This window comes from Ochotona curzoniae, unplaced genomic scaffold, assembly GCF_017591425.1.
Source record: "Ochotona curzoniae isolate NIBS_2020 unplaced genomic scaffold, NIBS_Ocur_1.0 contig_1, whole genome shotgun sequence".
In the NCBI taxonomy this organism is placed as follows: Eukaryota; Metazoa; Chordata; class Mammalia; order Lagomorpha; family Ochotonidae; genus Ochotona; species Ochotona curzoniae.
The window spans coordinates 32,775,307-32,801,087 of NW_024464918.1; the positions used below are offsets into that span (position 1 = coordinate 32,775,307).

Sequence of the window (25,781 nt, forward strand, 5' to 3'; positions counted from 1 at the left end):
GTCAGATATACAGAGAGGAGGAGAGAGAGAGAGAGAGGAAGATCTTTTGTCCGATGATTCATTCCCCAAGTGAGCGCAGTGGCCGGTGCTGTCCCCAATCCGGAGCCAGGAGTCAGGAACTTCCTCCAGGTCTCCCACAAGGGTGCAGGGTCCCAAAGCATTGGGCCATCCTCGACTGCCTTTCCAAGCCACAAGCAGGGAACTGGATGAGAAGTGGAGTTGCTGGGATTAGAACCAGCATTCATATGGGATCCTGGCACTTTCAAGGCGAGGACTTTAGCCGCTAGGTCACTGTGCCGGGCCCAGAACATGTTTCTACTGGTTTCCAAAGTTGTTCCTGGCGTTTTTCTCCTTTGTAGTTTGCCAAAGTCCAGCTCCAGCCAAATTTGGAACTCGAGGAAGGTGTGTGGAATAGGTGTAGAAAAAAAAAAGAAATGGACCACTACAATTCCAGGATCATAAAGGACAATGTGAGAAAGCTATCCGCTTTATTTATATAGAAGTAGTCACAAACTCTGGCACAGACTTTTTATGTCATGGTCAAGTGGGTGTTCCCAAGGATAATTCTGCTGTTTGTTTCACCTTAAAACTCTCAATAGAAGTTCTCAGTGGATGGTGCGTATCAATCAGTAACATTCCTACTACAGTCCTCATTCTACAACTTAATCTTGAATTAGTTAAGGGAGAAAATGCATCATAGAAGGAGGGAGCTAAAGATCAGGAATGGTGAGTGGAGACAATAGAGACAGACAGCATGAATTGTAAAAGGCCATTTTGCCAAGATGTTATCAGCAACATCAACTTCCAAGCTCACATTGATAGTGAAGACCACCTCTGCAGTGGCAGACAATGCCTAAATAGATTACAGAAATCTCAGCGGGGTTGTCTGGTGTCCATGCACAGGGAAGTGGAAATGCCTTCAGGTGGGTGCAGAAACATCCGCCTGGCCTTGCCACGCAATGGGAAATTCCTTGTGGCCTTGCCTGCAATGGAACAGTTCTCTTCACACCTTCGTGTCTTCCACACCCACCACACGGACCCCAGCAGTAGTTAACAGGCTTGTCTCCCAGTTTGCCAGGGTGAAGTGGTTCTTTTTCTATTAGCTGTTTCCAGCTGTGGAGTTGGGACGGCAGGTAGGATAGGTTGTAGGGTAGGGACCAGCAGATTATAGTTGGGGTGCAAAAGATATATTTGCATTTCTTCACAAGTTCCTCCAGTTGTATATCTCCTGGATTTATTAGTACTGGATATCCCACATCATTTGGCTTTGCCTTAACAGTGCTTTTGTTTTCCCAGGAATGGTTGTCGTTGGCTGGGGAAGTTTTGAGTGTTTGCAGAAAATGGCCAGGAGAAATGGGTTGACAGGCTTACTCATTCAGATTTTTAAGAATTGCTTTTGAGATCAAACATCAGATGGGAGGACTGTCTCAGGAAAATGGCAATGTAGATCAAGATTCCCCACCTTATTAGAACAGTTTAGACTTTACACTCACCCCTTTGTGCATAAAATATTTTTAAAAATATCCATTTATCTCCAAGTATAATACGATACGACTTTCTCAATTTCTTAAGGCTTGTTTGGGAATCTTTGGACCCACTCTTGAACTTCTGGATTCAGCATGAGATGCTTAGCATCCTTGGTTTACTTCCTTCTTAACACCATCACAGCAGCCTAACTGGTTCATCCCTGACGAAAAACTTTTTAGGGATTGGACAGCCTGATAGGGCAACGCCAGGTTGTGTATGTGTCATACCACCCTTCTTGTATTCTTCATCCGATGCTGTAATATCTGTATTGGAGGCCCGTGGTAGGAGCTATGTTTGTAGCACAGTGATAGAATCAAATGAATGCTCTTTTTAAAAATACCTGGTTCCGGTTACCACCAGATGGCTCTATTGTATCATTGTGTCAAAACAGTGGTCTCAGACACCAAAGGGAAAAACCAAAGCAGCAGATCCTGTAAATAGACAGGAACTAAGTTTATCCTTTGTGGGGTTAATCAGAAGCAGCTGAAGCAGCAGGTGCACTCAGAGAAAAACAGAGCACAACCAGAAAGGCTGAGGGAAGGTCTGGAGCCTTGCATCTGGGCTGTTTTCCTCTTGCCATTTCACACTGCTCTGTGATTATTAATTGTCCCAATAGCCAGAGATTCATTAGGGTGTGCTCCAGACTCAGGAGGGCCATCGCTGATATCCATGCCACATCTGCAGACTCGTCAGCTTCAGTGGAGGAGAAGCAACTTGAAGATCGTCTGGGGAGGCAAAGTCTACACAGCTCCTGATGGGAATACTTAGCCTGACGCTGGGGAAGGAGCTGATTCTGAAGCCTTGGGTCTCTGTCTTGAATTCCTTCTGTGTTAAGAAAGTGATGACCAGAGGAAACAGGCCCTCTCTGAAGTTCAGATGACCCTGTTGCTCATATTTGGTGAAGGTTAAAATGGCAGCCTAGGGTAACAACCTCATTAGGAATGTGACCTTTTGATTTTCCCCACGTGAAGTTGCATATTAATTATATTCCAGAGGGAATAGTTTTCTTATTTCCTGAGGCTGCTTTATCGTCATCTGATTTTTACTCTCTCATTCAGACCCTAAACTATTAAATAAGACTAATCTTTGAGAATGTTTTGTTTTATTATTGTGCTTTGGAAAAGGGATGGACCGTTTATTAAGCCTATCCTAAGCCCATAAAATTGTTTGAGACACATTCAGGAAACTCTCCAGGTCAAAAAGTAATAGTTGATTATTGTTTTAAAGAAAGACTCCCTGGACGTCGGACAGACAGCGTTTGCTTTGGCCCATCTTGAGTCCTTGGAGATTTGCCTAAAGGAAGCAGAAGAAAAGGCTAAAGTTTTATCCAAACAGGTAATACTTGTCATTGGGACTGGAAATATATCTTCCTCAGAGTGCAATGTTGGCAAGTGTGTAAATTCTAAACATGTGTTCTAACCTGTGCCCTTCTCACACATTTACATGCACACACATGCAGCATCTCATTCATTTTAGTTATAGCAGAACTTGCTTTAACATGTGTGGAACTTTTCTAGCTTAAATTTTAGAACTTTTTCTTCCCCCACATTTATATTTGATTTGGTTTTCATTTGACACAAGTCTGGAGTTAGGCAAGGTGTCTTAAAGTGGTTTTCCGGAGTAAGTAAAGTTTGTTTGTGTTAGCAGCAGAGGAGCCCAAAGATAAAATTAAGCCTATTAGAGTCCTACAGGATGGATTGTTTTGATTTATTTGAGAAAAGTTTACGTGGAAGAGGGTTCTTCAAATATTGGCTTCCCTCTTGGGTTTTTGAAACTCCTCGAAACAGAGCATATTGTTGGTCAACCTGGCCTGTACAGAGGTCCCTGCACTTTAGACTTCTATGCATTGCATTCAGCAGGTAGGTCCTTTGAAACCCAAACCAGTGAGACTGCTCTTTGTCAACAATTCACAGTACAGCTATTTGTTATCAGTGTCTTTCCTCTGGGGCCAAGGGTCTGGCTGCAAAATGTCTGGGTTCCCCGTGTGGCATGGGGACATCTGTGCTTATTCTGAGTGACAAGTGGAGAAAAAAATGACAGAAGGGACCCCTAGATGTGTAGAGGATTTGTTCATCTCTCATAAATTGAGAAATTTGGGTGAGAAGATATCGACAACATTTTTGAAACACAATCCGGGATTTAAAAAAGAATACAGGTGGTATCTTTGAACAGTATAATCTGATTGTAACAAACGTATTAGAATTTTTGAAGACATGCAGGGCAAGAGGTACTTGAGTTACTGACAAGGACTCCAGGGGCTGTGGAAAGGAAGATACGTGATGTAACGCTCCAGGAGCCCTGAGAGATCACCTGTTCCAAACGTCTCATACATCTGGCACTTGATTGAGCGTCCTGTAGCTGTGTCTATACCAACAGGCTACATCCATGTCAGTCCCATGATTGGCTTTATTTGCATACATAAAACCGCTCAACACAGACCTTGGTTAGCAACCGCTTCTGGATTCCTTCCCAGTTACCAAGAGATTTCTCTTGGCAAACTTAACTTTGTTTTGTGCATTCTTCCTTTGTCAACATACCTCATTCTTTGCGATCATGAGACAATCCAGTGGTGATAAAAGAGCTGTTCACAAAAATAAGGTGACATAAAAGCTGTGATATTGCAAAACTTCAGTGGAAAGAAACATCTCCAGTGTTTCTTGGGGGCAAGACATAAATCTGATTAGAACTGCAGACATCTGCTATGTTATCAGAGAAGGATATATAAGTAACATGCAATGCACTGACACACCCAGTGACCTCCGTGTATTTTTCAACTTACTGAAAAAGTGCACCTCTTATGTTGGGATGTTCACAGGTGACTGACTAGCCGGGATTAATGCAGGGGGTCACTAAAAGCTCTGAGTCAAAGAAGAAAGTATGTTGTCCTTTGGGAAATACATTCATACCGTAGCCTCTGCTTGTCATTTTTTGTTCTACAGATGAAGGCAAGTCTCACATTGTAGCAGAGTTATGAATAATTGAGATTGTCTTGGTGAATTTGAGATGCCACTCAAAGCCAAAAAGCTTAAGAATTGCAGATCCTCCAAATCAAAGAGAGTTCACCTCTGTTGGTCTTTGGCTGCACTGGGGTCGATGTTTATTTTTTTGTTAAATGAGTTTTAGTGATTTCTCATGTAAATCAGTGAGATTCAGGTCATTCCTGAAAGTACCCATTGCTTCTATTGTTTGTAAAATATTTCTACCCCATATAAATAGTCACTCATTAGTTAATGATCTTAACTGCATGATCTCTTTACATAATACCAAACAATTCCAAAAATGAATTCCAAAAATGAATTTATTTTTTCAGGGTTGAGAAGATTAAATACAGAAAATAGGAACTGGGTTTTGTTCAGCTTCTTTGTGACTGGCCTAAGTGAGACACAGGTTAGATGTTGGGGAAAAAGATTTACAAAGGGCTTTAAAAAGTTGGTGGGGGAAAAAAAATGGAATTGAAAGATAATATGATTTGGCCATGAACTTTTTGAAGCTCCTTAGTGAGAAAGAGGGTTCTGTACTCACACATGACTCAGAAAGCAGAATCATTGAAAAAGTGGTTAGAAAAAAAAATCATGTTCTTTGGCTTCTAGATGAACTAAACTGCATGACAATATTAGGTTTCTGGTCAAAGGGTGTGATTTTGTCCTAAAGTATAGTTCTTGAAGTTCCAAGTTTATGTAACCAGGTGAACTTAGTCGGGTGTTGGTCAGTTTGAGGAGGAGAGGCTGGTGTGTATAGGCACATAGCGGATATTTTCAGATTACTTTTTTTAGTTAAGTTGAGCATTTTGTTAGGTTTGGCTGTGTCTACCGTTACAGCTGAAATAGATCAAATACTGAGACTGTTTTCAAAGGATTTCACCCCAAAGTTTTGAGTTTCTCCAGTGTTTCAGTGTAGTTTTCAAGTATCCTTGAAAAGATAAAACTGTAAGAACAGTTTTCCTGCCTTTGTTACAAAATTTGATTTAGTGTTTTAAGAAATAGGATGAGCGAAGCCTAGGCTAAGGAGAGCAAGTGACCTTTTTTAAGAACGTTCTTGAGAGTATTTCAGCGTGAAACACCTGTCTCCAACAGTCAAACATTTGTCCACTGGGTGCCACTGTCTTCCTTATCTGGTTATGCCACCAAGCAACTGCAAACAGATTGTTTCTATTTGTAGTGTGTGTATGTGTGCTTGGGAGAATATTTTTGCCACTACCCACATTAAGGCTTCTTCAGTGGAATTTATTTATGATTTATCACAAAGATATTGAACACTAGTTGCCTTCATAGTAACTCAAATTGTGTATAAAGGTTCTTCAAATTTTCACGGAAATTAGAACATGTTCATTTTGAAACCCATGCCAAGCTTTTTCAGCATATGCATTTTTCACAAACTTTTAAAAAAATATTCCAAGGCACGAATTTCAAAAGTTGGAATCAAAATTAAAGCCCCTTCCAGTGTGAGCCCAATGGCTGAGTACTGGGCTGGCCCGGTGAGCTAAAATGGGGTGGACAGAAGAATGATGAGAGGAAAACTCCGTGCCAGACGAAGGAGTGTGGACTTATGATCTTGTCAGTTGGTGGGATTTGCCTGTGAGGAAAGGATAAATCTCCCTGCTAGCCAAAGTCTTAGCTCTCAGCTTGGCCTTCTGGGGACGAACACAGAATTAGATCAGGATGGAAAGTCTCAGCGCCAGGAGCCGCTGTCTTCCTCCAGCAGCTGTTGGCTCTGAGCCTCAGTTTATTCACATAGGATATTTTAGTGCCTCCTCCAGCAAAGTCTCCCTGGTGCACTATGAAAATAAAAACAAAAGCAAACCCCCAAAACAGGGAAGAAATCAGGAGCTGCTTATTGTGGTTCCTTCTGCTGGTGAGGTCACAAGCAAACGGAATTCGTTCTTGGGCTCTAGCTGGCAATTATCCTTTGTTTCTCTGTACCGTGTCACTGTTGTCAAAGTAAAAGAAATGCGGGATCAGGATCATGTAAGAATAAGACTTCCAATCTGTGCTGGTCAGAACTGTGAGAAATAACCAGCCAGGCAGCTGGCAAGAGTGGGAAATTGTCATGAAACTCTAATATTTTAACCTGGGTTTTAATGATAACTCAGAACTTTACCCAGTTTCACTTAACAGAATGCTCGATTATGTTTTCCTGTAGGTTTACAATCTGTGGGAAGAAAGCCAAATGTCTGGAAATTGTAGGAAAAGAGAAAGAAGAGGGATTTAAAAAGGGCAGGAACAGGCTAAGGATGAGTAGACGGGTTTCTACAGAACTCACAAAAAGCAATTGTTGTGTGTGAGCTGGCTGCTGTCACCAGTGCATTTCGGGGTACCAGGAGTGCGTTCAGGGGTAACAGGAGTGCATTCAGGGGTAACAGGAATGCGTTCAGGGGTACCAGGAGTGCATTCAGGGGTACCAGGAGCGTGTTCCGGGGTACCTCTGGCAGGCTGCTTTCTGTGACTACAGATGCAAATAGATGTGATAGTTTGTATGCTGTCTTAAGATTCCAAGAAAACCCACAGATTCCCCATAAAGCGTGGATCCTTCAGTCCTGGTGCTGGCATTGGACCCAAGCTGGGTCTGTCCCGCTCATTGGGGGCTGCTAGAACCCAGCTGCAGGCATCCGCCAGGGTGAAGTTAGGCTTTGCTCTTGCCCGGCTAGCTTTGTGATATCAAACAGTTCACTTGTATTATCTTATCCAGGAGGTGGGTACTGTGATAGTTTTGTAGGGTTATTTGAAGATGAAATGAAAGAGGTGATTTTCCTCTTAGCACATGCTGTGGTCTGAATGTCTGTGTCTTCCCTAAGTTGGTCTATTGAAGCCTAACCCCTACGGGGATGAGAATGATACATCCTCAAGAGGTTATTAAATTAAGAGGGTGGAGCTGTCATGTTTGAAATCACAGTCCTTGTAAGTGGAGACTTAAAAAAACTGGTGGAAAATAAAATTAAAAGATGTTTATTGTGGTGTAAGAAAATTCACATCTGTGTGTCTGAGGGATTTTCAAAAGCATTCATGGAAAATATACCCTGAAAACACGACACAGGGATTTCCAACATTCTGTGCATTGAATTGCATTTTCACATGAGCTTTTTGAAGTTGCCTCATGCAAGAGGCCGTATGTGGGTAAAGCTGCCAAGTATGACCCAGGAAGTGGCTCTCGCCAGGCACTAAATGTTGATGCCTCTGTCTTGAATTTCTCACCTGTGGAACTGTAAGAAACATGTTTCTATGTTGTGTAAGCTACCCAATTCCATGGTATCTTGCTGTAACAGCCCAAACAGACTAAAAAAGTCAGTGAATTTCCACTGCTGCTTGTAGAGGTCATTCCTACTGCATGATTCTCTGCATGACTTGAGCCCTATAAGTTAATCACAGCCCCCACCAATAACAGAAGTCTGCCTCTCATATTCACAAAGAAGTTCAAATGCCCATGGAGTATGTGTATTATCTTGAGCTCCATTTTCATGGACTTTTAAATATGGATATAGCATATACCCTTGTACATACCATGGATATTTATGTCTGGATGCCTGTATTTATCGCCCCTACCTCCATGCAAGCACCCTTGTCCTCCCTTGGCTGACTTTTTCATCTCCAAACTTTGTCTGCTACTCCTGCTCAGCTCTTCATTTGGTAGAGGGATTTGAGCTCCTTGACTTTGTATTACTGTTCTACATCCCTTAGGGCTTCTGTCTGTCTGTCTGCTCCATTTTGATTTTGCCTAGGCTAGGAGCTTAGTAGGAAGCCCTGGTATCTGGTCATTGCATCATCAGTGTCTGTGATCTCTATTTGAAGAAAGAATGGAACCAGCATTGTGGCAAAGCTGTTGAGCCACCACTTGATGTCGGCGTCCTACATGAAGGACCAGTTTGGTCCTGGCTGTTCCACTTACCATCCATTTCCCTTCTAATGGGCCTGGGAAAGCAGCACAAGGTGGCCCAGCTTCTTGAATACCTACCATCCAAGTGGAGACCCACATAGAGTTTCAGACTCTTGGCTTAAGCTTGGTCCAACCCTGGCCACTGGGGCCATGAAGGGAGTGAACCAGCATGTAAGAGAAAAACCTGTGTGTGTGTGTGTGTGTGTGTGTGTGTGTGTGTGTGTGTGTGTATCTGTGTCTGTGTACAACTCTTTCAAAAAAGTTGAATTTTAAAGGAAATGTGTATGTTGTCGGAATGAACATCCAAGTTGAAAGGAATCTGAGAAAAAGAGGAAGAAAGGAGTGATCTAGTTCTGGGAGATGGCAATCCCTCTGCTTCCTTCAGATCCACTCAGGAAGAGTTCAAGAACTCAACTCAAGAGTTCCAAGCCAAGTGAAGAGTTTGTTCTGTTTGGGGGCAGCACTCAGTTCTTCATTTAACTGGGTTTTACCAAGATTGTGCTCTGACAGGCACTGCTCTCAGAAGTGGGGATACCGTGCAAAGAAGGTTAACTGAGGTTTTAGTGGGCAGACGTAGACAACAAACAGATAAGCATTGAAAACATGTAGAGCTCCGAATGGAAACCTTATGTGGCATTAAATCCTTGGCTGGGCCATGCTGGAGTGTTGCCAGGACTAGGCTGGGTCTTAAATCCCCTAGGAAAGTTTAGTTCCTGAGGCTTGAATGAAGTGGTAGTTATAGATTCTGTGTGTATGTGTGTGTATGTGTGTGTGTGCGTGTGTGTGTAATCAGTGGTAAACAACAGTTAAGGTTGTTACTGCCATGTTAGCCCAAGGTTCATGGAACTTTGGTTTTCCCTTCAAAAGGAGATTTCCAAAGATGCGAACTTATAGGGCTATTTGGCCATAAGCCCACAGCAGTGGGCCATCAGCCATGAGACAGGGCTGAAAAAGCAGCTGAAGGGGTTGCAGAAAACAGATCAGTCACCAAAAAGGAAGGGTTCTGACAGTTGACTTTCTTTTGAAAGTTTTAGTAATTTAGCTAATATTTTTATTCTCAGTTCACTAGGCACATTTCTGTATAATAAGGTTTGGACAACAAATAGACACAGGCTCAAAGAACTATTATGTGTGAGTGTAATAAACAAGAAATTAGTCATAACTTTACACGTAGGACCATAAAATTAACTCCTAATATTTTCTTCTTTGTACCTCTTCATATTTAGTCTGTATTTTTTTTCAGTTTGGGAATAGAAGGGACACTGACCTCCAACGAGATTTTTGATATTGGAAATATGAACTGAGCACGTGGTTTGATGCATACTGAGATTGCTCAGAAATGTTCTGGTTCTTTTTCATTGTTTAAATGCAACAGTGGGTCCCTTGATGTCAAGTTTATTTGCAATAAGTAATGTGCCCTTGGTAGGAGTATTCATTTCTGCAAATGCTCCAAAATTATGCTTGATATGCCAAATCTGAAATCATGAGATTTTGTGAATGAGTTTTTGTTTTCCAGTCTGTTTTGAAGTTGAATGTCATAAAGTCACAAGCACTCTGTTTGACCTAAAGTGGATTTTCTTATCACCACAAAGCCTGGTAATCAGAAACCTCATTCAACATCTTGGTTAGCCAGGTTTCTGATGGATTTTATAGCAGAAGACTTGCCTCTTTAATATAATATTAAAAGCCCTGACAACCTCTCATCTAAACAGATGTTAGTCTTCACTGCATTGCAGGCTTGTTGGGCATAAATTGGGAGCCTCAGAGAATGTAAGGGGACAACTCCAAGCTGGCGAAGGGATGTGTTGTTTTGAATAGGATCAAGCACAAGGACAAATCGGCTTCTGTTGTTATAGTTGCAGGCGGGATGTGAGGACTGCGGGCCTGTTACACAACTGAAGACTTCCTTTTGCTTGTAAATGTCAAGATCAAACAGAGGTCAGTTTTAAATAGCTGACTGCATGCTAATAATTGTAATCCTCAAGAAAACACAAAAGGCCTCGTCCCTTCACAGTCATAGTTCTGTTGATAACGCACAGGTGCATTTGGGTGGGTTTATCCTGAGTTTTGTTCCCAAGATTTTCTCTGAGGTGGCAAACTAAATTTCAGTGTTTTGCCCCTATCAGTAGAATAGTAAGCCAGTTGTCCTGTCTTTGTGTTCTTACAATGGGCTGTTTCGTATGGAATGTTCTATTTAACTCACAGCTCTGCAGATTCAAGTTCATGTTGCCAGGACCTATGTGGCTTTGGTGAAGGCTCATGACAGGTGACAGCACAATGACAAGAGTGTGTGTGGGAGAAGCAAGAGGTGTTGTCTAAGGGAAATTCAGAGGAGCTACTAGGTAGAATTACTGCAACCCATGGTCAGGGGAATCATCTACTCTTACAAGACCTGACCCCCTCCCTCAAAGCCACACCAGTCCATTCATGATCTGGAGCCCTCATGATCTTAATGGTTCTGCAACCTCTGTACCACTGCACTGAGGACCAAACTTCCAATTCCTGAGCCTTTGGAGTGCAAATCATAGGGAAGCCCCAGCAATTAGTTAGGTAAATGCTTCCATTCAGTTCTTCACATGTTCATTCAGCAGACATTTGCTGAGCTCCTAGTGTAAGTCAGACAGCTCACCAAATACACTCATGTTTAACTTGAGTGGTTCCTTGGACATAGAGTGTCCCATCTTACAGATGTGAATGGATTTTTATGTATACTTTCCCTGGGTGACTGGCTTTAGGGCATGCACCTGCTGATTTCTGGCCTTTTGACCCCATCTGGCTACCTAGTAATCAGCTCTGTTTACTTTTTCTGAATTACCTCATGCTCTATTGCCAAGAAAGCCAACCTGTCACCCTCCTATCCCAGACATGATTCTTCTTCCACACTTACTAAGTCAGTGCCCCCAGAGTAAGTAGAAAATTTCATAGCTCATGTCAGACATCTGTGGCTAATCCATTGCTCTGGTTCCTGAATGATGTACCCACAACTAACTCCTGAATCCATCTTTTATTTTTCTTTATTTGCCATCATTTCTTCCAGGCCACCATCTGTGCCAGCCTCCCCTGAATTTATCTTTTTTTTTTAAAGATTTATTTTTATTATTTTTTTAATTGGAAAGGCAGATATACAGAGAGGAGAGACAGAGAGGAAGATCCTCCGTCCGATGATTCACTCCCCAAGTGAGCGCAACGGCCGATGCTATGCCAATCCGAAGCCAGGAGCCTCTTCTGGGTCTCCCACGTGGGTGCAGGGTCCCAAGGCTTTGGGCCGTCCTCGACTGCTTTCCCGGGCCACAGGCAGGGAGCTGGAAGGGAAGCGGGGCCGCTGGGATTAGAACCGGCGCCCATATGGGATCCCGGGCGTGCAAGGTGAGGACCTTAACCACTTGCGCCACCGCGCCGGGCACCCTGAATTTGTCTTAACATGCTCCTTATTAAATGACTCCACATCACTACATTTTACAACAGTGAGCTCAACTAAAAAATCCTAGGCTAGCCCCATTCATTGTCAAGGTCAAATCTTTATTCCTTATGAGAGATTTTACAGTGCCCTTTAGGCTCTCACCACTTACTTCCTCAGCTGTGCCTTCTGCCATCCTGTATGGACCACTATTCTGTCACTTACACTTCCTTGAATATACCGTATGCTTTCTCTCATCCAAAAACAAAAGCTTTCTTCCTCCTAGTCAGTTTGATTTAATGCCCACTTTGCTTTTTCTGCCTGGAATTTCTCTGCTTCCTTATTGTCTCTCCTTTCTCACTATCCCCAAATACTCAAAAGACATTTCTTTACAACTCTTCATTTATAGTTAAGTTCCTCTGAAAAGCTTTTTTATTTTCTTCTCCAAGTTTAGGTGTTCTCATAATTTCTCATCCATCTGCTGTCATATCCTATGGTGTTTCTATAGTAACATTTGAGTTGATCTCTAGGGAATGGGGAGCCATTGAAAGCACTAAACGAGATATATTCCATTTTGCATTCAAGAGAGAAAAGTCTGAGCGAAAATTATCAGAAGGGCAGGTTGGAGAGACTGGAGTCAGGCATATCATTATGGGGACTGCTGTAAAATTCTGACTTAACGAGTGATGGAAGACAGAGTTTTGGCTTAGAAATGACAATGTTTAATGAGTGATGGAAGACGGAGGCAAGAAGCGTTCGTGAATTGGATTTGGGGATTAAGTGTAAGGACTAAGAAACAAAGCAGGATGAACTCAGGATTGATCCCACATTCTAGATGATTGTACGATCTATGGTCAGCTCAACTACCTTACGCTTGACTGCTTTGATGCTAGTGTGAATTCATTATCTACAGGAAGCTGCATGAAGGCTCAGGGTTTTCTGTCACTTGGATGTTGCTTTCAAATGAGTTGTATGTGTGTCATTAATATTTATTGATTTTCAGCTGTAAGTAGGCCAAGCCAGAGTCAGGAGCCCAGTATTCCTTCTGGATGTCCCACATGAGTGGCAGCACCCAGGCGTTGGAGTCGTTACCCACGGTCTCCCACGAAGCAGTAGGAACACACTGATTGGTCCTCTGATGTGGAATGCAGGCATCACAAGTGGAGGCTTAACCTGCTCCACCACAATGTTGTCCCAAGCATATATTTTATGTGTGACAATTTGACTCATTAGCCCCAGGAATATTGACATTTGAAATTGTGTGATCTTTAGAGCTTACTTAGTGGGTCTGTCGAGTGACAGCAGTCTAGCAGAGGCTTTCAAAATAGGGGGCAAGGGTACAGGTGTTGTGCAGCTTATGGCTCATATCACAGTGCCACTCTGTCTTTCAAATATATATATAAACTATACATATAAAAATATATATTTCATAGAAAATTTAAAGAAAAAATTTTTAGATTTATTTTTATTTGAAAGGTAGATTTACAGAGAGAAAAAGAAACGCACAGAGAGATCTTCCATGTACTGGGCTTACTCCCCAAATGGCCACAATGGCCAGTGCTAGGTTATCTGAAACCAGGAGCCAGGAGCCTCCTCTAGGTCTCCCACATGGGTGAAGGGTCTAAGTACCTAAGCCGACCTTCACTATCTTCCCAGGTACATGAGCAGAGAGCAGGGCCAGAATTGAAGTAGGCAGGATTCAAACCAGTACCCTTATGGGATGTAGACACCACAGGCAGAGACTTACTCTACTCTGCCATGCCTCTGGCCTTGCAAAAGTTTATTTTTTAAAATGTATGCTTCAGGAGGTTAACATTGTGGTGCCACAGGTAATGTGGCTTACTGCAGTGCCAACATATGGGGGCCAATTTGAATCCTGGCTGTTCTACTTCCAATCCAACTCCCAGCTAATGGCCTAGAAAAGCAGCAGAAGATGGCCCAAGTGCTTGAGCCTCTGCGTCGATGGGGGCGACCTGGGTGAAGTCCCTGCTCCTGTTTTCAGCCTGGCTAAACCCTGGCTGGCTGTGGTGGCCATTTCAGGAATGAACCAGCAAATGTTCTCTTTCTCTCTCACTCAGTTCACATTCCTAGTACCTTTAACAGTTGACACTGAACCAGGCCAAAACCAGGAGCCTGAAGCCTAATCCAGGCTTCTGTGCATGGCAGGGAATCACCTGCTTGGGTCATCGCCCATTGCCTCACAGGATACACTTCGCAGGGAGCTGAAATCAGAAGCAGAGCTGGAAGCCAAACCCAGGCACTTCCATATGGGATGCTGGGCATCCAAAATTATATCGTTAAAAAAAATTTATTGGAAAGTTAGATAGCACATCAATTCATAGGCCTTTCTCATCAAGGCATGTTGGGAGAAGGTGCAGGCTGCTCGCTGGTATTGACTGAACCAAGTGCAGACCTGTGTGCCGTAGCTGGGGGACCGCCAGACAGGCATCTGCTGAGAATGACGGCTCACACACGGTGTGGTGTGCGGGTGCTTACAGAAAAACGTCTAGAAAGAATATACTGTGGTTTAGGGGATCAGTGCCTAATTCTCCCTCTCTAGGGAGTTGGTAAGACTCAAGAAATTAATACCTGAAACAGCAAAGCAGCCATTGTGCTCCGTCTTGATGTTTATTTCAGGTACCAAGACTTGGCATGAATTCCACACCTGTCCATGTCGCACCCCATCTACTTCTTGCTTCAAGGTCTCATCCTTGCATCTGTGCTTAATGGCCCCAGTCAAGCAAACAAACAGAAAAGTACAGGCCCTGGCATTCACTGTCCTGGTCGCCTTCCAATATGTACCCTTAAAAGATTTTGTTATAACACATCCCCAAAACTGGTTGAAAAGGTTGCTAGAGAGCCCCCCAAAACTGAATCCACTCACTCGAGAAGCCAGTTGCTCACATCAGGGCAGTAACAAAAGGCAGGTATTGTTGTTTGTTTTAATGCAGAGCACAAACCAAGAAGTCAAGCAGCTAATGCTTGATTCCAAGACTCTTGGAGAGAGTAAGGCAGTGGATCTTAAAGTTCAGTGTCAGGGAATGAGCAGTGTTGTGGGGTCTGATCAGCTCATGTAGGGTTCCCAGGTTGGTCCGTAGCATGTATAGCCTTCCTTTGTGGTAGGGGGAAAAGAATTTCCTTTGGGATGGCAAAGGTGGACTCTGGTCAGCCTGCGTCTAGAGGTAGAATGGATTTGTTCCATCAGGGCCTTTAAGTTTCTAAAGAATGTCTCAACTCAGCTGAAGTCTGAGCTCAAGGTGTCAGCTGTAGGTGTGATAAACAGATCTCAAGGCCTGCAACACACAGTTCTACCAAGAAGTTCTTGCCAAAGCTCTTAGAGGGAAGCCAGCACTGAGAGCTTCACTGTGTTAGCAGTGGTGGAGTGGTGTGACTCCTTTAGCCTCCTACACAGAGGAACTGCAGGTCAAGGAGGAGATCCTGGGACCTGAGAAAACCTACGGGAAAAGGTCCTTGCTAAGTCTTGGTTCCGTATTCCCATGGTAACACTCAGAGCTAGGTCATTAGAGCATGTGTGTGTTCGTGTGTGTGTGTGTGTGTGTGTGTGTGTGTGTGTGTGTGTGTGTGTGAATGTGTGTTCTACCTCTCAACCCATTCCCCGTCAGTCAGAGATTTGATTTGTAGTCAGTCAGAGATTCTGATCTGGTGAAACAATTACTTCCTGCTTTAAAATTCATCTGGGAACAGTGGCCTCAGACAGTAGGGGACTCGTCTCTCTTAGCCTCGGGAGATTTGGCCGACAGTTGCCAGATTGTTTGCTTCCCCAAATTTGAACCTTTGAAAGAGACTAACAGGGAGTGTGGGTAGGAGACAAATCCCAAGGCAGTGGAACTGGGTTTTCTTCTAGCTGGAGAGTGGCGAGACCACCGTGCGTGTCTTCCCAGCAGAGGGAGCCTGTGAGCTGTATGACGCAGAGCTCTGAAAGACTCAGAGGGCCGAGAAATCAGAATGTGTATTTCTTATCTTCTTGAGTTTGTGAATTGAGAGCTGTCTCTATGACAGCTGGCAATAGCAATAGCTGTGTTGTTATTTAATTGCTTTCAGTTCAATATCATGTTGGTTTTAACTTCTCAGAATATGTTCCTGTTGCTTTTTCACTATTATATCCAAGCATTGTCCAATTTTAATGAGTTGTTGCCTCACTTTCTGCCATGTTTGATTTCTGTATTGACTCGTTGAGTGCATGATTCATGGGTTGATTGATTTGAGAGGCAGAAATAGAGACAGCCAGAGTGCCCATCTGCTTGTTCACTTACCAAATACCCATAACAGCCAGGTTTGGGCCAGACCTAAGCTGGGACCTGGAAACTCAATCCAGTTTCCCATGTGGGCATTAGAAACCCAGTTTCTAGACCATCAGGGCTGCCAGGTAAGGCCTGAGTTAGAAGGAAGCTGGAGTCAGGAGCCAGAGCTGAAAACTGAATACAGTCACTCTAATACAGAGTGCAGTTATGCTAATTAGGCTCTCAACCACTAAACCCAATGTCCAGGACTCCCCCTGCTAGTCTTACCTATTTGCAAGGCCTAGGGAACTTTTTTTGGAGGTTTAGAGAATTTTAAAAATTCAAGTATCTAGACTTTTAGCTTTATATTTCTATTACTGATTGACCTATTTTTGATAGATATTTCTACTTTTTACTTAGAGCTTGCAAATAGCTTTGTTATTCAGGGTTTTGCCTCCAAATCATTTGGCGGTGTTATAGTTTGAAGTGTGTGTCCTTCCCTCCCACCCCCATGCATGTGTTGAGATGCTGACTCCCGGTATCTCGGGACCTGACTTGATTTGGATAAGAGGTCTTATCAGATGTGCACAAATGAATCATACAGCGATAGAGAAGGCTCTAAATACAGTCTGGCTCTGGACTCTGAATCCAGGGATTAGAGTTCCTGTCTTCATGGGCCATTCTGTTGAGCTTAGCAGAGTTAGGAATCTGGTCACAGGTGCTCTCCAAATTAATATGAGGCAGAGACCGTGGGGTGCTTCCACAAATGAAGCAACACCCAGGAAAAGAACCAGCATCATGAGCTAAGGGAGAGACAAATAGACCCCTCCTTCCAGCCTCAGAAGGAATCATGCCTGCCCCAAAATCTAGATCACTGCCTTGTAACCCCAGGACTGCTGCTCACAGTACCTGCTCACAGTGTGGTACCACCTGGCAGACCCGGCAGATTAACAAAGGGCTAACTGTGCGACTAAATTAGGGCCTCTTGAAGGTCTATTTTAAGATGTACATGAACCTAGAAATAGCCGGATGTAGCCTGTCTAAGGCAGAAGTGTTACTAAATGTACACGTCTGTTTTGTATGGGATGGGGGAAAGATGTGGAATTGATTGTTGGCTTTAGTTGTAACACTGGAATGAAACCGAACCAATTCTATAACTTAAAGACACATCAGGTATTAGGGTTTCTGCCCATTCCATAGGTAGGAGAAGTATTTTTAAAAATGTTTGCCCCTGTTATTTGTTGCTGGGATTTTCAGGATTTGCAATGCTAACACAAGGCAGCTTAGACAGCCTTTTACAAGGGGTGCCTTTGTTTTTAAATTAAGTGTAAGGTTTGGCAAGATTTGTAATTGATTAACACTGGAAACTTTGGCTGCCCTCTTCCTTGGTATTGTATGTGTATAGGTTGTGGTGAACAGAAAGTGAAAGGCAATAGCTCAGTGAAAAAAACTTCATATTACTTAAGGTGATTTTGGGTTGATGGTGAGGGAAATAGAAGCTTTGAAAATTGTTGTGGGTCCTGTAGCTATAGCTTAGTGGCTAAATCCTTGCCTTGCATGAGCAAGGATCCTGTATGGGCACTGGTTCATGTCCTGGCTGTTCTGCTTCCCATCCAGCTCCCCACTTGTGGCCTGGGAAAGCATTTGAAGTTGACCCAAAGTCTTGGGACCCTGCACCCATGTGGGAGACCTGGAAGAAGTTCCTGGCTTCATATTGGCTCAGCTCCGGCCATTGTAGCCAGTTGGAGAGTGAACCAGCAGAGTTTGGAAAAAGTGAAGACGTGGGAAGGTGTTTGGTGTGGATTACTGTGAATTGATTGTGTACTAAGTAAAATCAGACACAGCTGTTGATTGGGTGGTAGAGTGCAGAAGTGATGGCAGGCAGGGCTATGGGGCAGGTAAGGGTGACAGCACTGAAAGCCGAGAGGTACCTTCTCCATTTGTTCAGTAGGGATTGTCTTATAAGTCATGGAAACCCAACTCTCAGGAACACCATGTCCAAAGCAGGGCAGCTCCAGAGCTGACTGACTCAGAGGCTCAAAATGGTCCCCAAGGTAACAAGTGCTAACCATCCTTGGCTCTACCATACTTATTCATGGGTCGTGTGTTTCTTTAGATTCTGCTGGACACCTGCAGAAATTGCAAGCATTATATGCAGTCAAATCTACATTCTGATGAAAAGAGACAGGCTTCTCTCTGTATAGTAAAGATTAATTTTATTGGAAAGGCAGATTTACAGAGAGGAGAGACAGATCTTCTATCCACTGATTCAGTCTCCAAATGGCCACAACATCCAGAGATGAGCTGATTTCAAGCCAGGATCCGGGAGCTTCTTCTAGGTCTCCCACGTGGGTATAGGGTCCCAAGTCTTTGGGCCGTCCAGGACTGCTTTCCCAGGCCACAAGCAGGGAGTTGGATGGGAAGTGGAGCAGCCAGGACATGAACCAACACCCACGTAATATGCCAGTGCTTGGAGGTAGATGATTATCCAGTTGTGCCATTGCACCAGCACCCTTCTGGGTGTCTTTTTTAAAACTTCTGTGAAGTTCTGGTCTTCAAGCTCTAGGAATCTCCACCATGGCATATGCCCATGCCTAAGATAATGTCTGTAGCTGAGAATGGCACCCATTGTGCCAACTCTAACAAGGCCACGCTCCTTTAGACATGTCACTGCTCTATAATCTATGCCGCGTTGCAGTTAACAAGGGATAAAAGGAGAAATACCTGTCAGGAAATAAATTAGTGGTGTCGATGGCAACAGAGGTTATATACTGGCTGCCATATGGCGGCTTCTATTTTTTTCAGTAAATTATTAATGAGATAGTTCTGTGTGGCAAGGAATGGGTAGAAGGGAGAAGCTTGAAGAGACTTAGTCCAGGGAGATTGTATTTGAGGACAGAGTCGAGGGAAACAGCTATCCCAGAGAGGTGAAACACGTAACAGTGTTGTTATTTCAGGGCAGTGTTGAGGAGCCTTGTGAGATGTGCGTTCATTAATGTAAAGTGAGACCAGTCAGTCTTTAAATTGAACCCAGTCAATCCAACTTCGGGATTGCATCCCAGCCCCCACCCCTGTAACATCCAAAGAGCAGTTGTAATGCTAACAGCTTTCTGTACCCGAGAGCTATCTTTAAGGTTATTTTACAGATTTTTATTTTTAGTGGAGGTAAAGTTCATTGAATATATTACATTTTAATAGCAAATGCTATATTATTAGAATTGTAGATATAGCAACAAATAATAAACATAGAGAAATGTTTTAAGTACAGGGCCTTAAAAACTTTTTTTCTCAATTTAAAAAGTTTAAGCATAGTAATGGAGGTGGTAGAAACACTACAACCAATGCAGTAGTAAGACTATTAGCTTCAATCTGTGTTGATCATGGATAACTTTATGACTCATAGTAGATTCTTATAGCTCATCTGTGATAATAATTTTAATTACCCAAAGAATCAGGGGTAACAGCATAATTTTATAGTAGTCTTAAATATGAATATGCTTGTATGTAAATGCTTCTAAAATTTTGACTAATACCTAAATTATTAAAATCTATCACAATCTGTTATTAACCAAAGAAAAACTTTTACTAAATGAGACAGAATAAATATCTTTTTTTTTTTAACTTGGGTAAATCAGCATCAACAAACAAAATCCTAACTAGCCTTTCTTCTTACCTTTGCTTTTTAGTATGTCGGCTGTCAGAAGTTAATGCCCAAATACTGAAGTGGATTCTGGCAGGCAGAGCTGGGCCTCGTGTAGAAATACTTGATGATATATTTTTATCTAGGACTTTTCTCAGCTAAACTGGGAACTCCTCAAGAGTCCTTAACTTGTTTCCCTTCCTTCATGGAACTTTCTTAAGAGTCCCAGTTCTCAGCAATTTTTCTCTTGCTGTCCATAAAATATGCTTGCCACCTACTTAACATTGCTCTGCCCCCATATAGCTCATTCCATTTCAAGTGGTCTCCTCCCTGTTGGAACTAAAAAACCATGTAAAAAATAAAAGCCATGCATTTTCTTTCATTGCCAAAGTGTCTGATTGAAGCTGAGGTCCCATCAGCATTTGTTCAATAATTGCAGAGAGAATCCAGACCAAGATCGGGAGCTTGCCTGCCCGGGGGAAACTCCCCTTTGCCTTTCTGTCAGGGTGATATAGGCCTGCACTTGGCCAGTCTATTTGGAGAATTGAAATGTTTTTCTTGAAGCCAGGGAATTAACCATAGTTCAGTTACAGTCAATGCTTTAAAACCAATCTCAGTAGTACGTGAATGAGCTGGTCGCCACCTCCCTAGTGTCTGTGGTATTCCCTAGCCCCCGTTTATCCTTCTCCTGGGACTGCTCCATGAAACACACACCAAATTGGCCTACCTTCTCAAACACAACAAAAACTTGAAAACAAAAAACAAGTGTGTTATGTAAAAGCTGTGGTCAGTATTCAGTGTCTTTCAAAATAAAAGCAACCTGCCAGGCCCTGTCATTTTAACTAACGCAGAAGCAGGTCTCAGATCACGTTCGTTGGGTCCCTGCATTGCCTGTTACCCACTAAGTGCACCAGAAAGACTAGAAACGAGGCGTCCATGCTGCCATAGAGGCCCCGGCTGTGGCCAGGGAGAGCTTTCTTGCTGCACTGGCTTACCACCAGCACCATCATCCAAGTCTCAATTGCTGTAGGAGAATGCTCAGGTTTGTCTGTACATCCGAGAGCTCTGAGCAGATTGACTTGACCAGACCTGGATTATGGTCATTTATTTACGTCAGTATCTCCACTACTAAGAGAGGAAGAAAGATTGTCCGGCCATTTTTAATTCTTTGTTTCAGCTCTTATTTTTTCATAGTCACGAGGAGCCTCACCTTTTGCAGCTCACTCCCGTGCTTCTTGCTACTCGTACTCCATAAATATGTTAAGGCAGTCCCTTAGGGCAAAAGTCTAGAAGCCACAGAGTGACCTCCTCACCTTTTTACTTTGTAGGGCATGATGCTATCATCTGTATATACACTGTGTTGATTCTTTACAAAGACCTATACTCACATTCTGGAAGAAAATAAACGTGTGCTTTTCATTCTTGGTCTGATGTGGGCAAATGGTTAGCACTCAAGGCCACATGAAGTTCCCAGGAAAGATGGTTCGAGAGAGATCGCTTCTTCTCATCTCTACTCTGCCCACAAAGAAACAAGTGTTTCCCCGCACCACCCCCCCGCCACACCCCTGCCCCCGCCTGAAGACAATGGAGACTGGGACTGTTACTTCTGATGGTTGGGAAATGCAGAGTCAGCAGTGTTAGAGAGTTTGAACTGAGGCATAAAACTTGAATTTCAATTTAGGCAGAATTCCTCAGGGCTTCCAGAACCGATAATGAGACTTCAGAAGTTTCTCAGCATCCTCCCTCACGACACTGGAGTGAATTTAGGGCCGCAGCTGACATAACTTAGCAGCCCAGCAAAATCTCAATGCAGTGCTTCAGATGAACGTTCCCCGAGACACTCAGTTCTCCTTTTAGTTTTATTTCTGTATCTTCTTTGCATCTGACTGCTGGGCATGTTTGGAGGGCTCGTTTTAAGAAGCTGGGGGATTCCATCATCCTTTGAGATAAACAGTCCCAGTTTTGTGCAATGCATATGCAACTGTCAGATCAGTGCTTTGCTGCCACATGTCTGCGGGACGAACAGTCAAGTCCCTTTATCCTGCTTTTGTGTGGTGATGACATATAAGAGAATTAAGACTCACAGTGCAAAAAGTTAACAGATGGGGAAAAAAAGACTCTTGCCAATTTGTTTGTGTCTTGTAAATTTTGACAGAATTCTGTCCCTGCTCCTGGGGACTTTATGATCAAACTTGAGTATTGCAAGGTAGCATAGTAAAAGGCCACTGTGGGCAATGTAGCTATAGTTAGCACATTCGGGGGTGAAGACTACAATCCAAGGCCCCGCACAATGTCTCAATTGGCTAATCCTCCCCCTCCAAATGCCAGGATCCCATCTGGGCACCGGCTTAGGTCGATCCAGGAACTTCTTCCAGGTCTCTCACACAGGCTGTCCTCTACTGCTTTCCCAGGGCACAAGCAGGGAGCTGGATGAGAAGCGGGGCTGCCAGGATTAGAACCGGCACCCATATGGGATCCCAGCACTTTCAAGGTGAGGAGTTTAGCCACAAGGTCACTGCACTGGGGCCCTAGTCAAAAATTCTTAGAAGATAGGAGGAAAGGAGTTTCATGTCTCGGTAATAGTGAAGCAAAATTGGTAGGCAGAGAAAGCTCCCGGGTTTTAGAAGAGAATAAGTTCCTTCAGACAGATAAGCCAGTACGTGGAGAAAGACTACTGAGCTCCCACAGAAAAGGAACCATGTCCCAAGCTGTCATTTTACAGGCAGCTTCCGAGCTAGGAACCCACGATTGGAAGCAGACCAACCTATACCCAAGTCTACCCACTTCTTTTGGCTGTGGGCACTTACGGAAGTTAGTTTGCCACCAGCAGAGCAGCATCTAGTTCCTGAATATTTGGATAACAAAAAATATCAACAGAATTACCCCAGGGCTTTTGAGCAAGAGAATAGTGGTGATTTTTTTTTAGAGATTCATTATTCATTGAAAGGTAGAGTGACTAAAAGGTACAGAGGGGGCTAAGGGGTCGTCAATCTTCCACCCACTCGCTCAGTCCTCTCCCAATAGAGCAGGCTGAAGTCAGGACCCAGGAACTCATCTTGATCTCCCAGATGGGTGGCAGTGGCCCAAATGTTTGGGCTTTCCCTTGCTGCCTTCCCAAGTGTGGTAACAGGGATGCAAATTGAAATACTGCAGTATGGACTCAGTCCATTGCACCAGTGTGGAATGCAGGCCTTGTGAACACCAGCTTAACATTCTGTGCGGCAATATCCACCACAGTAATGTTTGAAGCAGTGGCCGAAGGGGGCATTTAAAGGTAGCCTCCTACGTGATATTTGGTATGGTGTCATTACTAACCAAATGTTAACTACTGCCTTTTCCATAGACTTTTCTCACTGGTAATCCGGACTGTAGAATAGAAGAATCATGTGTTGTGTCATTGTAATACACTCAGCAGCAATACTGGAATTTCCTTAACAGTAAGGAAACCGAACAGCTCAAAAAGTGTAAGTCATAGAGTGGGGTATGCTTTGAGAGGGTTGAGAAAATACCTTGGAGATAGCAGGAGACAGATCAAGTGCTTGAGATCCTGCCACGCAGGTAGAGAGCCGTTTGGAGCTCCAGGCTCCTAGCTTTGCCATGTGGGCATTTGGAGGTGATTCCGTGGACAGAGAATGCCAACTTTATTGTCACTCTATCTTCCAAAAAAAAAAAAAAAGCCTGAAGTTCTCTGATTTCATTAAAAGGCCAAGTTTGGGGACCAGTGTTATGGTATAACACGTTAAGCCACTGCCTGCATTCCATATGGATAGCAGTTGAGATCCCAGCTGTTCCACTTTTGATGCAACTCCAAGCTAATGTGCTTAAGAAAGCAGCAGAGGATGGCCAAGTCCTTGAGCCCCTGCACCCACGTCAAAGATCCAGAATAACTCCTAGCTTCCGGCTTTGGCCTGGCTCAGCTTCTCTCCCTCTCTCTTTTAGATAAATAAATCCTCAAAAACACTTTCTTAAAAACCCAGTCTTCCCACTTGTTGACTGTTTCTTTACGCACAGGGAGTCTCCCTTCTTACCCCCATATGCCTCCTGTTGCCGGTGCCTGTTGGATGGCTACAGTAGCACTCACATCTGTGAGGTAAATGTGAGTCCTTCCCTAACTCATGAACATCCCTCCCATACAGCATGGCTGACCCAGGCTAGGTGACCCCTGCTTACACAGCACCTGTTGCTGGAGGAATGCCAGCCTCTGATTCACTTAGGCCGTGGTTCCAGAACCGGTCAGCAGCCAAGAAGTTGGGATTTTCATGATTATCGGGGCCCGCTCCTGGGCCTGAGCTCAGCTTTGGCTGTAAAGGGGCAAAGCCAGTCTCCACTACGGGAAAGTGAACTCCACCTCCTGCTTCCTCATGTCCTTGAGCAAGTTCTACCTCCCGGTTGAAGCTCCATCTTATTACCTGCCAAACTGGGGACACAATTGAATAAATTCTTCACAACATTGGGGAGATGAATTGAAATACTGCTGAAATGAATTTTAAAGGAAAATCTTTGCAGAGTGGTGTGCAGTAAGCATCTAGAGCTGGTAATTATTATGCAAAGGATTTGTTTCGTATTATAATTTTTAACATACTTGCCTTTGTGAATAAAGTCTACATTTTTTTAAAGGTTAAGAACAACATTGTTTTCTCTTTTTTTAATCTTTGACTCTTGCATATAATCACTACCCATCTTACTTCTTTAACACATGAGGAAGCAGATGAAGTCTGGTGAGTGATTGAAGAAAGGGCAAAAAGTAGGAGGTAGATTTAAAGGAAAGATAATCTGATTGGCGTCTGGGGAGATGATAGGTCAGACAGGGTATGTGGAAAAACTGGGACTGTTGGGATTGGGTAGGCGTGAGGGAAATAATCTGTGGAGAGGGCCTTCACAGGAGGCTGAACAGCTGCGGGAATGATCAGACCAAATGCCATTTGAGTGCAGGGTCCTTAGCGTACAGAGCCATGACGTCTTTGGATTATTTGGTTTACAGCTTGAGAAATAATTCGTATTTGATAAAACTTGGTTAAGGCTTATGAGAGCTATAGGAGATAGGATAATTATAATAATAAGAGCTACTAAATGTGTGATTTATGACCCAGGCATTGTTGAAGGTGTTTCTGTCATATCAACTCATATGACCCTCAGAAGCAACCTATAATACTACCCCTTTCATCCACACCACCATTTGTGGACAAGACAAGCCTGGAGAGACTGAGCAACCAGCTCAAACCACATACAAAGTCAACAGGAATGTGTGTACTCCTTGAGAGACAACTAGTGATGGCACAGGGTCCCTGCTACCCACATGGGAGACCCAGATTGATTTCCAAGTTCATGTCTTTGTGCTAGTCCAATCCTGGCTGTCACAGGCACTTCAGAAAAGCAGCGGATGAGTCTCAACCTTTCTCTGTCTCACTCACAGAGATGAAAAGACATGGCCTGAAGCTCACGACATGTGTGTTCCTCCAGCCTTTGCTTTTGTAATTCCCTCCATTGTATAATGACTGTGGGGAGTGCCAACTACACAAACATTTGCAGAGTGAATCGTTGTGTGGATGGGTTGATGGACAGGCAGATGCCAGTATTTGTACGGTACTCATATGATGGCCGTGGCAAACCCACCTCTTCATCCCTCCCCAATTGGAAGATCATCTTAAAAGCTTGCCATGCTTCAAGATGAGACAGCCTGCTTTCCAGTATTATTTGGAGTAGTGTGAAAGGACCACTTAAAGTCCTTGTGTTTCTGAGTATACCCTGAAGGCTGCAGTAGGTACAAAATTGTGTGTTCCTGTCTGGACATTCAGAATTCTTGGTGAATTGTGGAGAAAACGCAAAATGAGTTGTCTGAATTAAGGGGAAAGTTAGTCTGGGGTTCTTCAAGGAAATTAGGAGAACATGAGATGAGGGGCTATTAAGCTACCACTTTCCTCCAGAGGAATTATGCAAATAGAACAACAAAGACATAACTACCACTAGGAATTACTTGATTGTGTTGTAACCTGGAGCTGCCTTTGATCAGCCTTGCACTTGAACTTGCTGCATTTCCCATATAGCCTGCTGCTTCTGCAATGAACATGCAAGGAAGGGCCTTGAAGACTCCCCTTTGTTCAACAAGAAC

The 25,781-nt window shown here is 43.5% G+C and overlaps 1 protein-coding gene across 1 annotated transcript in view; it reads left to right on the plus strand.

Moving 5' to 3' along the window:
• Positions 1-25,781, plus strand: part of CCDC192 (coiled-coil domain containing 192) — a 169,153-nt gene that overhangs the window by 22,921 nt on the left and 120,451 nt on the right. The window contains 1 exon segment of the mRNA XM_040974532.1: positions 2,755-2,862. Within this exon segment, the coding sequence (XP_040830466.1) occupies positions 2,755-2,862 (108 nt within the window).